At 33.5% G+C, this 13,776-nt stretch overlaps 2 protein-coding genes across 2 annotated transcripts; both read right to left on the reverse strand.

Annotated features, from left to right (window-relative positions):
- Window positions 1-330: 330 nt before the first annotated feature.
- Window positions 331-2,238, reverse strand: LOC139482029 (tripartite motif-containing protein 42-like). The gene has a single exon (XM_071265669.1). The coding sequence runs from the start codon at window positions 2,222-2,224 to the stop codon at window positions 344-346; it is 1,881 nt and encodes a 626-aa protein (XP_071121770.1). The 5' UTR covers window positions 2,225-2,238; the 3' UTR covers window positions 331-343.
- A 5,526-nt stretch (window positions 2,239-7,764) lies between these two features.
- LOC139482037 (probable E3 ubiquitin-protein ligase MID2) lies at window positions 7,765-9,721 on the reverse strand. The gene has a single exon (XM_071265680.1). The coding sequence runs from the start codon at window positions 9,687-9,689 to the stop codon at window positions 7,809-7,811; it is 1,881 nt and encodes a 626-aa protein (XP_071121781.1). The 5' UTR covers window positions 9,690-9,721; the 3' UTR covers window positions 7,765-7,808.
- Between the last annotated feature and the right edge of the window lie 4,055 nt (window positions 9,722-13,776).

Genomic DNA, 13,776 nt, shown 5'->3' on the forward strand with positions numbered 1-13,776 from the left:
CTGATTTTGTTATACTACATGTGTAGTATAACGAAATCAGAGATCCATATTTTAATTAGAGTGTATGCAGGCGCTGCTTGAATGTTGCCACATAGAAATGGAAAGTTCACAATTGGGAAGCTGAAATCATATCTTTTGTCGTAAAGTTTTGTTTTCAACCGACCCTCATATGTTATTAGTGCTGTCTTCCTTTGGGACCGTAACAGGTACTTAAAAATAGTAAAGGCTAAAGTGGAAATTCAATTTAAATGGTAAGAACTGTCCAAAGATGGTTGCATATTTGAATCAAGAAAATATTTCATATATTGGTAACTTCATTTGGCAAACAACAACACTTAATAATTTATTGGCAAGAAAAAATTTTCATCTCATAATTACAATCGAACACCCACAAAAAGCCACATTCATCTAAAGTGATAAAATTTGTACCATATATGATTTTATCACCATTTTCATTATTCAGTAAGTTTCGCTGATAGACACCGTCTTCAGATAAAATATCGATAAAATCCTTCTCATAGTCTGCTACAAGAATTTGTCCGTACTCATCCACAGTGATACCTTTGAATTTTGCATTTAGTCGTTCAAATGTCTCGATAATTTTGCCATACTTGTTAGCGATAGCAATAGTTTTGTTGTGTGATACAAAGACAAGATTTGAATTTGAAGTTTCCGCCATCAAAATATTTCCGCTGGTAAAAACGTCATTGTTCGGCAGTTTCTTTGTTGGATCTTCAATTTTTATTTTATTTCGAACACCTTCTTGTTCTGTTACCTCATAAAACACTTTTTCGTTCTTATTATACACAAGTAAATATCCACTTTGAATGAAACACCCAACCAATCCACCTTCAAATGGAACTTTGTACCCATCCTGAAATTGTGTATGTACTTTCTTTGCTGCAGACTGTCCAGTCCAGAACCATAATTCATCTGCAGATTTTCTCAGCATTCGTTTGCTATTGACTGGTGGTGTAAACGTAGAACTCACAACCCCGCTGCGATTATAGAGACTGACTAAATTCTTCGTGAATATCCACGTATTGTCGTTTTTGGCTGCAACGATATCTATAATATTGTCTGAAAGTGTAAACGTATGTTCTACTTGTGCTTTAGGGAATATTGCAGGCATTGGCAATTTTTGGTATAAAGGAGTAATAACATTTTCTCTTGTACTATTATCAAGTTCTCCAAATAATTGTTCAATTATCGCTTCATTGAATTCACCACTTTTGAATTTCAAGTTATTTAAAGAAGCTAAAGACCTCCCCGTATTGGTCAGAACTTTGTCAAGGTGACTACCAATGGTGAAAAAATCATCCATAAACTGTTTATCTGAAGACCTGTTTATGAAATCCTCCGTTGTCCTGATCAGACCAGCAAGTGACAATTGTTCGGTTTCTATCTCACTCAAGTAAGTATCAATTACTTTAACATCTTTCTTTTTAATCTTGTCAATTGTAGCCAGACTTTTGTTTGTCAGTATATCGATGGTATTACAAAATACGTCTTTAACACTTGTCGCGTGTGCTATTATATCTTTCTTCGCTATGTCACACTGTTTGTGATAAACATTTTCCTCTTGTTGAACCAATTCTTCAGTGTTTTTGAGAACTGATATTCTCGATTTCAAGCTTGCTGTTCTGGTCAGTAAAGTTTTCTTCCTAGTCTGAATTAATAATGTCAGGTTTTGGTAATCGTGTTTACGGTGGGATTTGTCTACACATTCACTACATAACAAGATATTACAAATCTTGCAAAATAAAGTCAACTCTTTTCTATGTTCCTCACATTCTTGTATTGACTTCACGTTACGTATGTCCAACTGATCTAATTTGAAGTTCTCAAGCGAGTGGTTCTGTGACGTTTTTATTTTCCTATGGAAGTCGCGACAAGTCAAGCATAAGTTTATCTTACAGTCAAGACATTTAGCTACTGCAGCATTTTCTTCAGAACAAAATTCGCAAACATCTGTGGAGTCATTGGTTCTGTGAGATTGTTCCAATTTGAAAGGATAATTTTTTAAACCGCTTACCCCTTCGTCTGGTAGAGAAATGTGTGTCCTACATAACGGACAAGTCAGATAATTATGATCATGAACATCCAGTTTTTCGAGACAAGGTGTGCAAAATGCATGGTAACAGTCCAAAAGCCTTGGTTCTGTGTATGGAGACAAGCAGATTCTACATTTTGATTCGATTTCAGAAAAGGTCCCATGCGCCATATTAACTCGATCTTAGAAGCCAAACAAGGAAGTTCAATAATTATATACAAGTTAAAGCTTTTCAAAAAAGCTAGCATGACTTCTGCATTTTAATCAATATGAAACAGAAATTGTTAAAGTCTAACGGTATTTTAATGACAAAGATAAACCAATTATATAACTATAAATATGCTCGAAAATAGAAATGGTTTTCGATGCACACGTTCATTATGAAATAATGAAAAGATATTTGTGGGTGATGTTTAATTGATCTTGATTTGATTTGGTTTGAGAATGCCTTTGCTTTTTTCTGACAAAGCGAAAAGATAATCAGAGTATGCATTGCTGAATACGCATTTTACAACCTAAAATAACTAAATGAACACCCTGTAGAAGTCTTACTTGTTAAATTTCCATACCATAAACTTACATTAGGGGTAAGGGCCATTGTTATATTTTTTTTATTTACTCTGTCATTTTTCATACCAGCTCTCTTGACTATTTAATTTATCATATTTAATGTAGGATTCTTATCGGAAGTAAGTGTCAATGGTGTGATCTGACTATGGTGATGTAAGACTACTAATCGTTTTATCGCTATAGTCTTATTACAGAAAATTATCTAATAATAAAACCAACAACTACTAATAGTCTGAATCTTCTGGCTTTCAATCACGTTTTGTTTTCCCATTCTCTTAAGTATATTTGTTTTCTGAGATGATCTTGACGCCCACGGTTCTTGTTATGTGCGCTTTAAACTAGTCCTAAAAAATTTCTTTCATTTTGTTGAAGTGTTTATAAATAGCAAGCGCGATATTATATATAAACATTTACCAAGTCGGGTCGAATAGCGGGCGTTGTAAATATGTCATCGCGTAAGGTAAAAACAAATCTCGTTTATATTGCAGTTCTATAATTTCTATATCAGAAAGTCTAATATAGTATTATTATATATTTTCCTATATTTCCTATAATGAGATTATATATAATGCATATTTTTGTCTTGTCGTAAAACACATCGAGGGGTGTCAGGATTGGTCAAATTAGTGAGGTCTTTCTTTGGACAATCCTAACATCCCAAGGTGTGTTCGACGACCAGGAAAAACTTAAAATAAGCATTATCTGACTTATTGTGCTGACACGAATTGTCATTGGTATGGTCATATTTATAAATTAACTGTTTACAAAAATTTAGAATTTTTTGAAATACTAAGGCTTTTCTACCTCAGGCATAGATTACCTTAGCTGTATTTGGCAAAACTTTTAGGAAATTTTGGTCCTCAATGCTCTTCAACTTCGTATTTTTTTAATTTTTTTTTGCCTTTTTAACTTTTTTGGATTCGAGCGTCACTGATGAGTCTTTTGTAGACGAAACGCGCGTCTGGCGTATATACAAAATCTAGTCCTGGTATCTATGAAGAGTTTATATACCGTCAAAAAAATAGCTGTAAAGATTTGCAGGATTTGCATCCTATTTTACGTTCAAATTTTATTGATTACTATCTGTATTTTGCGCTTAAAAATACCACGGTAATTTGCGTATGTTATAGCACACGTTACTAAAAGTAAACAACACAATCAAATCACTATATAGTGTGCCTGAGGATGCCAACTTTAACAGAATGTACATGAAGCTAATTGTATGAGTTCCTAATTTGTGTCGTCTTTATATTAAAAAAACTTTTAAAAAACAGGCGGAAGATACAAAGGGGACAATCAAATCTCAATCAATAAGAGATGACAAAAGACATCATATTGAAAACGGAAGCAAAAGCAAAGTTTATACGTGTGATATATTGAAAAAAATTCTCAGAGCAAAGAAAGTTGTTGGCTTCCACAACAGACGGAATTGAATTTGCAATTACAAACTGTGTTTGACGATGAAAAACTGTTTCCGTTTTCCCGATTATTGTTAATACAATGTTCATTTGCGAATTATTGACATGCTTTTCTTTTATTCGACGCTACCTGTTGGTAATGTTGAGCAACGGAACTACATAAGCTTCCATTTAATGAGTATTTTCTTTTACTTTGCTTCAAACTTTTGCTGTGTGCGTTTCGTGTACCAATAGTCTAAAGCAAGTGCAGTTAAGATATTTTATAGCATTTGAGGCATGTTTTTCCGAGGTGCTAATTAATAAACATTTACCAAAAACAAAAGAAGATCATTTAAAAAAACAAACAATTATATAAAACCTGGTATACCTAATTTCAGTCCAAATTGATAATCATTGAAAAGCAGTCCACAGATTATTAAAAGAGATATTGTTGCAAACTGTAAAATAAATTACCTGGTTCTAACTTCTTGCTTTTATGAGTTCAATCATATATTAATTACAAACATTAAATCATTGTCAACCTTTTAATCAAAGATTTAAAATTGTTTGATTAATCTACTATTGATACAAAAGAGGGACGATAGATACCAGAGGGACAGTCAAACTCGTAAATCGAAAATGACAACGCCATGGCTAAAAATAAAAAAAGGCAAAAAAACAAACAATAGTACACATGACACAACATAGAAAACTAAAGAATTGACAACACGAACCCTACCAAAAACTAGGGGCGATCTCAGGTGCTCCGGAAGGGTAAGAAGATCCTGCTCCACACGAGCTCCACATATGGTGCAAATATGAATTAATGATACCCACGTATCTCTACACACAATCGAAATTACTGTAATTAGTGGGTTTTTTTTTTATTGAAATAAAAGTTTTCTCTATCCAGGAAATCATTGAGAACGACACTTTTGATTGTCTCTTTTTAAGTTCAGAAATTATGTTGACTATTTTTTTCTTTCCTCAGTTGAAAACATAGCCGGGATAACAAAACAACACATTTCTAACGTTGTCCTTTAAGTTGGAATGATCTTTTTGACATGTTTTAAGGTCCTAAGACTCCTAACTGACCAAGGTTAAGATGATCTAACAAGGATTTGACTATTCCTTTTTATGTTCATTTTGGTCATAGAGCTCATTGTGTTTTTAAGTATTTTTATTTCTTGGCGTTTGAAATTTTCGGTTTCAGTGTTTCAAACTAAAGAAGATCAATCTGGAAAAGCGCTTAGAACGCCGAAGTTAAATCAAGTATTATTATTTTTATTTTCTGGAATACCCATATGTTAACATATATCCATCATGGTTAGAACTGGTACGTATTGCAGATATCTGTAAAATTCTGAGTTATTGTAATTATGTTACAAGTAAATGGTTTTCAGTGATAGAGTTGAACAGGGAGGGGGAACCAATTTCATACTAGTTGCACCAAGTCAGTTCACTTATATACTGATAATAATGTGTCCATAGTACACGGTTTGCACCACTCGCACTATCTTTTTCTATGTTCAGTTGACCGTCGTAAAATTGGAATCAAAACTATAATTTTGAATTAAAATTAGAAATGTCATACCAATAGGTGGATCCAGTTGCTTGATTATATAGGGAGTCATTGAAGCATGACTGGAGCGGCCCCCCCTTTTTATGTCAGTCAGCCCCCCCCCCCTTAGGAAAAGTTCTGGATCCGCCACTGATACCATAGGGAACATGTGTACTAAGTTTCAAGTTCATTGCTTCCACTTCACCCAAAACTACTTTGAACAAAAACTTTAACCTAAAGCAGGACAGACGGTCGAACGGACGCACGGACGAACTAACGACGCACAGACCGAAAAACATAATGCTCATCAATGTGCCATATAAATAGAAGCAGGCAGATCCTCAACAGATTATCCTCTTTTAACTTACCTATGATCTAGTAAACCAAATATATTTCAGTAGCACAAATTGCTCTTACATCGCTTCTATGTTTATATGTCTGTATAGTGTGTTCTAACGTTAAACTGTAATACCACTGCCCAAGGTTACAGTGAATGGAGTTTTAAGCGCGCGCAAACATTTTGGTTTCCCTCATAGTTGACGGTCGTTCGGCCATTATCATTTCATTTTGTCATTGGTGAGCTTCCAGTTTTTATTTAGGTGCCATTAAAATAGAATTAACATAACTTGAATATTTTCACACTATAATGCAAGTTTCTCATCTAATTTGGCTTAACTGATGAGTGAAAAAAAAAACCTACTGCTCGGTAGTGAGTTTGTGTTTGGCCGTGCTATGTGTAGAGAAAAACAGTGCATCCGGTCGTGATAGGCACATCCTATATTAATCCTAGTCAGGAGAAAGCCTTTTAACAAATTATAAGTCTGGTGTCTTTGAAGATTTTTTTCACAAGTATCACAAGTTGAAAATTTAAAAAGTCCCCGTTTCCCCATTTTTATAGCTAGAGCATTGTCTATAACTTTTTTGTTATCTGGAAAAGAGAATATGGAATTTTATGCAAATTGTGTTTTTTTCTCCTTAAATCCATCTTTTTTTAATATCTACTTGTATAGTAGTATCATACATTTCCATGGCACAAAATACCAATGATTACAACAACTACTTGTTTCATTTATAATGCTTTATGTTTATAATAAAAATAAACATTATGCAGTGCTCTAATGCTAAAAGGTGAAGTATGGTTTAACCCACTATGTTTTCTTAAAATGTCCTGTACCAAATCAGGAATATGTCAGTTGTTATCAAATAGTCTATTTTTGTGTATGTTGACGTTTGTTTGTTTTTTTTTTTTTGGCAGTTAAGTATTTCTGTTTTACTCTTATATTTGATGTGTTTTCCTCAGTTTTTGTGTGTAACCCCGATTTGTTTAAGTTAAATCGATTTATGACTATTGAACAGCAGTATACTACTATTTCCTTTATTTATAAAAGTCTTTAAAGGGGCACTAGCTGTCAAATTCATAGTAACCGATTTGACTCAAATTCTCATATTTGGTTTATAACAATGTAAAACATTTATCCAAACTATCAAAAGTCTAAAATAAACAGTTTACAGAGCATGGGTTAGATAATATATAGGTTCGTTTCGTGTGTATTTTAGTCCAGACGCCATCTAATTAACTATCGATTTGACCTCAGATGACCATATAAGCGATGTAAACAAAAATAAAGATACGAATAGATTAAACCAACACGTGCAATTGTTTATAGGTCTGTTTGATTTTATTTTATAGATTAAAAATAGATGTTTCTCATTGTTTTTAACCATATAAGAATGATTTTATGTGCATCGAATTAGTAATCAAATGATTTACCGTAGTTTCACTTTCATTGTTTACATTATTTTTCTTTAAATAACCAGTACACGTACAATGCATGCGTTGTCAATCTCTAGCTAGGGGTTAACTTGAAGTTCACATGAATACCGGTTAGAATGATGATGACGTTTTCACTTGCAAGTGAATCAGTCAAAAATTATGTTTAATCGCTTATTTCAACAAAATTAAAGGAAATTGATTCCTAAAAGCCAATTATTATTTCATTATTCCAATTTGATTAATGATTGATCTAAAAAAAATCATACTTTATTTTTTTTATATATATCGTAGCTAGTGCCCCTTTAAGATACGTTCTTATTAACAGTTCATTCGTCATTGTAAACCGTAGTAAATCCATATAATTGACCAACTATGGTTGCATGTTTATATCAAGAAAATATTTCATATACTAGTAATGGTAAATTTATTTGCCGTACAACAAACCTAAATTATTTATTGCCATGAAAATATTGTCATCTTCTTAACATTATCAAACACCCATAGAAAGCCACATTTATCTAAAGTGATATGATTTGCTCTATATATGATTTTATCACCATTATCATTATTCATCAAGTTTCGATGAAAAACACCATCCTCAGATAAAATATCGATTGTATCCATCTGATAATCCACTACTAGAATTTGCCCGTAATTATCTAAAGTTATACCTCGGAAGCTTGCACCTGGTTCACGTTCAAATGTCTTAATAATTGTTCCATGCTTATCGGCGACAACAACAATGTTGCTTTGTGATGAAAAAACCAGATTCGAGTTCGAAGTTTCCGCCATCAAAATATTTGTACGAGTGAAAATGTCATTGTTTGCCAGTTCCTCAGTCGGATCTTCGATTTTTATTTTGTTTCGAACACCTTCTTGTTCTGTCACCTCATAAAACACTTCTTCGTCCATATTATAAACAAGTAAATTTCCATTTTGAATGAAACACCCAACCAACCCACCTTCAAATGGGACTTTGTACCCATCCTGAAATTGTGTATTTACTCTCTTCACTGCAGACTGTCCAGTCCAGAACCATAATTCATCTGCAGATTTTCTAAGCATTTGTTTGCTATATACTGGTGGTGTAAACGTAGAACTCAAAACCCCGCTGCGATTATAGAGACTGACTAAATTATTCGTGAATATCCACATATTGTCGTCATTGGCTGCAACAATATTTATAATTTTGTCTGAAAGTGTAAACGTATGTTCTACTTTTGCTTTAGGGAATATTGCAGGCGTTGGCAACTTTTGATATAAAGGAGTAATAACATTTTCTCTTGTACTATTATCAAGTTCTCCAAATAATTGTTCAATTATCGCTTCATTGAATTCACCACTTTTGAATTTCAAGTTATTTAAAGGAGGTAAAGTTTTTCCCGTCTTGGTCAGAACTTTGTCAAGATGGCTACCAATGGTGAAAAAGTCATCCATAAACTGCTGATCTGAAGAACTTTTTATGAAATCCTCCGTTGTCCTGATCAGACCAGCGAGTGACAATTGTTCTGTTTCTATCTCATTCAAGTAAGTATCAATTACTTTAACATCTTTCTTTTTAATCTTGTCAATTGTAGCCAGACTTTTGTTTGTCAGTATATCGATGGTATTACAAAATACATCTTTAACACTTTTAGCGTGTGCTATTATATCTTTCTTCGTTATATTACTGTGTTTATGGTACACATTTTCCTCTTGTTGAACCAATTCTTCAGTGTTTTTGAGAACTGATATTCTCGATTTCAAGCTTGCTGTTCTGGTCAGTAAAGTTTTCTTCCTAGTCTGAATTAATAGTGACAGGTTCTGATTATCGTGTATCCGATGTGATTTTTCTGCACATTCACTACATAAGAATATATTACAAGGTTTACAAAATAAAGTTAACTCTTTTCTATGTTCCTCGCATTCTTTTATTGACTTCTCGTTGATTTTGTCCAATTGATCTCCTTTGAAATTCTCGAGAGAGTGGTTCTGTGACGTTTTTAGTATCCTATGGTAGTCGCGACAGTTCAAACATAAAATTATCTTGCATTCGAGACATTTAGCAACTGCAGAATTTTCTTTAGAACAGAATTCGCAAATATCTGTAGAGTTATTGACGCTTTGAGATTGTTCAAATTTGAAAGGATAAGATTTCAAACCGCTTACCCCTTTGTCTGGTACAGAAATGTGTGTCCTACATAACGGACATGTCAGATAATTATCATGAACGTCCAGTTTTTCGAGACATGGTGTGCAAAATGTATGGTAACAGTCCAAAAGCCTTGGTTCTGCGTACGGAGACAAGCAGATTCCACATTTTGATTCGATTTCAGAATAGTTTCCATGCGCCATATTAGCTTGATCTTTGAAGCTTGGCAACAACACCAAACAAGGAAGTTCAATAATTATATACAAGTTGAAACGTTTCAAAAAGCTGATATGACTTCAGCATTATTTTAATCAATTGAAAAAGGATTGTTAGTGTAACAGCATTTCACCGACAAATATATATTGTTTAATATGATCAAAAAAATAAAATCTGTTAAAAATGATGACGTTTAGTATGTTGTAATAAAAGTATAACTTTGGCTGAGGTTGATTGATCTTTTTTGGTTTCAACATGCTTGTATTTTTGTTACAAATTGACAAGTTATTTTAGAAACAATACCTCACCCGCCGACTTTCCAAATATTTGTGGCTCTAGTTTTTCAATATATCAAGAAAATGAAAATATTCTCTGATTTTATTTCTGCAATCAGTATCTGCATTACTGAATACGTATTTCACCATCTAAAATAACAAAATGAGCACCCTGAGTGATTTTGTTATATTTTTAGATATACTCTCTGTCATTTTGCATACTAGTTTTCTTCACTAATAGATCAACTATATTTGACGTCAGATGGTTTTCGGAAATATTTGTTTATGATGTCATCCTGTGTTGGTGGAACTAATCATTTAATCCTCTTGTTCTGGTGATTCTTATCATTTTACGCAGTAGCCTTAGGGGGCTTCATTGCAGTAAATCATTCAATCACAAAACCAACAACTAGTCTAAATCTTTGTTTGTTTAAATCTAAAAGTTTGAACTAGCTGTCAGATAACTGCGAGTACTCTCAGATCTGTTTTTGTGTCTTTTTGTGTCGGGATGTATAAGTACCCGGCCACGTCCACTTGTATTTTTGTTCATCTGATGAGTTAAGCCTTTTTCAACTGATTTTTATACTTCGTTCTTATGTTGTACTGTTATACCACTGTCCCATGTAAGGGGGAGGGTTGGGATCCCGCTAACATGTTTAACCCCTCCACATTATTTATGTATGTGCCTGTCTCAAGTCAGGAGCCTGTAATTCAGTGGTTGTCGTCTGTTTATGTCGTACATATTTGTTTTCCGTCCTTTTTTTTATATAAATAAGGCCGTTAGTTTTCTCGTTTGAATTGTTTTACATTGTCTTATCGGGGCCTTTTATAGCTGTCTATGCGGTGTGGGCTTTGCTCATTGTTGAAGGCCGTACGGTGACCTATAGTAGTTAATGTCTGTGTCATTTTGGTATCTTGTGGACAGTTGTCTCATTGGCAATCATACCACATCTTCTTTGTTATAAATCGTCAGCCTTCTAATCAAGTTTTAATTTGACATTTTTTTTTCAGTTCTTTATTATCTTTATATGAAAGTTTAAGATAGCCTTCTTTTTTTAAATGACCAATCATAAGTACAGATAATGATTTTTCCCACGTCCAAAAAGTAAAACAACTCAAATACCGAACTCCTAGGAAAATTCAAAACGGAGTCCCTTATTAAATGACAAAATGAAAATTAAAATTTTAAGATGATTTGATCCAATTTTGTAATGAACGATATTGTTGAAATTTGAAATTGAAATCGATGTACATTGCACTGGAAATAGCCGTCTACTAAAGCGTTTACATTTGTAAAAAAAACAACCGGCCGTCTGTAAAAAGGGTTCATTATATTTTTCCAAGATAAGATAATACACCGATTGTTGTCGGTATCAGGATGAATGAAGGGGTAATAAAGGTGCGACATATGCTAGCTAATAAACTGATGATATGTGTTTTGAACCTATTTACATTAAGTGTGTATGTTGAAATGCCAAAATGACTTTACTCATAAACTGTTGGCAAATTTGAAATCAGTAACTTGCAAAAATCTTTTACCAAAAATTATATCATGTTTAATGCCTTTGAAAAGTGATCTCTGGTTTTGATATTTTCATTCATTTCATACAAACTTTCCTTCGTATGTTAATTATTTTGCTTCCACCGAACAGCAAGCTATAGATGGCCCCAAAAATTACTAGTGTAAAAACCATTCAAAACGTATGCTTGTTTAAAACATATAAGTCAGTGTTGTATGTCTGTGATGTATGTTCACACAATTGTTGGCTGCTGGATCCATATTATTGTCACATTAACCAATCATGTCTGTTTGGATTTATATAACAGAACTATTAACAACAGTCATACATTCGGGAGGTATAACTAGCTATAGCAACGGGATTAACTATCCATATTATTTTAAAAATGCTACTGGCCGTACCGGCTCAAGCCAGAAAATCAATCTCGTTGAGATGATCAACGATAATCTATAAGTACAAAATTTGATAAACTGTAATTGTGTATACGATCAACACTTTTACCCCCCAAAAAGACAAAAAAAAAAGAACCATTCAAAGTTATAATTGCATTTTTATACTGAGGAGACCATTATAAACGTTTTATCAAGTTTTCGTTATTTAACTGTGCAGTTTCTTGTGAAAGCACAAGTCATCACGATCTAAAACTTAATTTTGATATGAAGGTTAACTTTTGAATGACGCAATATTATTGATAAACATTCAAACTAACGGATTCTCTTGAAACTTATATGTAATGTTATTACTTTCTTGTAAAAGAAAATCCTTTATTAATCATTATCCTCAGAAAGTGTTACTTTTAAATTATTACCTTCCTGTACTCAGGTTTGCTGACAGCTTGTCCGTATGCAGTGACATTAAACATAACACCTCGATAGAAAGTCGCCCATCGCAAAGCTCAAGTCTGGAAGGAAAACATGTGACGGAAGAAAAGGCAAACTAACTTGGAAAGAATGAATTATTAACTGACTGTAAAGAAAAAATCTGAATACACCTGGTTTAATATGACAAAGTTAAGATCGATTTCTTACCCATTTATAAACATGATTTCGCTGAATTTTATCAACATTCAAATTTAGATTGGAAATCCAACATATTTTTTCATATAGAACCTATATCTAGAATCCATTAACATTCATAACACTTAAATCCCTTCGTAAATTTTACGAACGCCATCACGAGTTGGTTGACCGTTATTGAACAACCGTTTCACGAATGATATCGGATATTATATGTTCCTTACGTCGTAACTACAATCCCCTTCCCTTTCATGAATGTGACCTACCGAATTAGACTATTTATCGGATTTGTTATCACATAAGCAACACGACGGGTGCTACATGTGGACCAGGATCTGCTTACCCTTCCGGAGCACATGAGATGACCCCTATTTTTTGTGGGTTTCGTGTTGTTTATTCTTTAGTTTTCTATGTTGTGTCATGTGTACTATTGTTTGTCTGTTTGTCTTTTTCATTTTTAGCCATGGCGTTGTCAGGTTATTTTCGATTTATGAGTTTGACTGTCCCTTTGGTATCTTTCGTCCCTCTTTTACAGAATTGTATCCAAAAAAATCTGGTATTTGAAAAATAATTCTACAATGACTTTTCCTGGTTAGGTTTATCATGAAAATAAGTATTTTCTAGATCATAGATACTCACTATGTATAATATATGGTTTTTTTCAGGGTTATCCAATGTCTGAGCTGCTTGATGCTATAAACAATTGTCTAGGTTTTATTTTATCTGATGTAATAACACAGACTCCTGAATTTGGAAAGACACATAGTATTATGTCCATTGCCAGCGACATCAGTCTCGCTCATGCGATTTCCTCATATTTTGTATGTAACCTTGATTTGTATCTTTCTAAATTAAATAAATGCGTTTTTAAAATTGAACGCTCAATGAGGGGGAGGACAGGGGGTACCCTTCTCCCTTCTCCCACCCCTCTTCTCCTTTCTCCTACCCCTTTTCTCCTTTCTCCCATTAGAATAAAACATCTCCTTTTGAGATATTTTTTCTTGAAATATTAAATCATTTTTTAAAAGGAAAGATATTTTATTTTTTCTCCTTTCTCCAACTTTTTCTCCTTTCTCCCAGCCTTCCTCTCCTTTCTCCTACCCCCTTTCTCCTTTCTCCCATCCCCTTTCTCCTTTCTCCTACCCCCTTTCTCCCTGTCTCCCTTACCCCTGTCCTCCCCCTCCTCAATAGGTCACTTTATCCGTCGCAAATTTTACTCCATATCAATTTATTTAAATATAACAGTAGTAAAGTTAAAATTTT

This window comes from Mytilus edulis, chromosome 1 (genome assembly GCF_963676685.1).
Source record: "Mytilus edulis chromosome 1, xbMytEdul2.2, whole genome shotgun sequence".
NCBI classification, from domain to species: domain Eukaryota; kingdom Metazoa; phylum Mollusca; class Bivalvia; order Mytilida; family Mytilidae; genus Mytilus; species Mytilus edulis.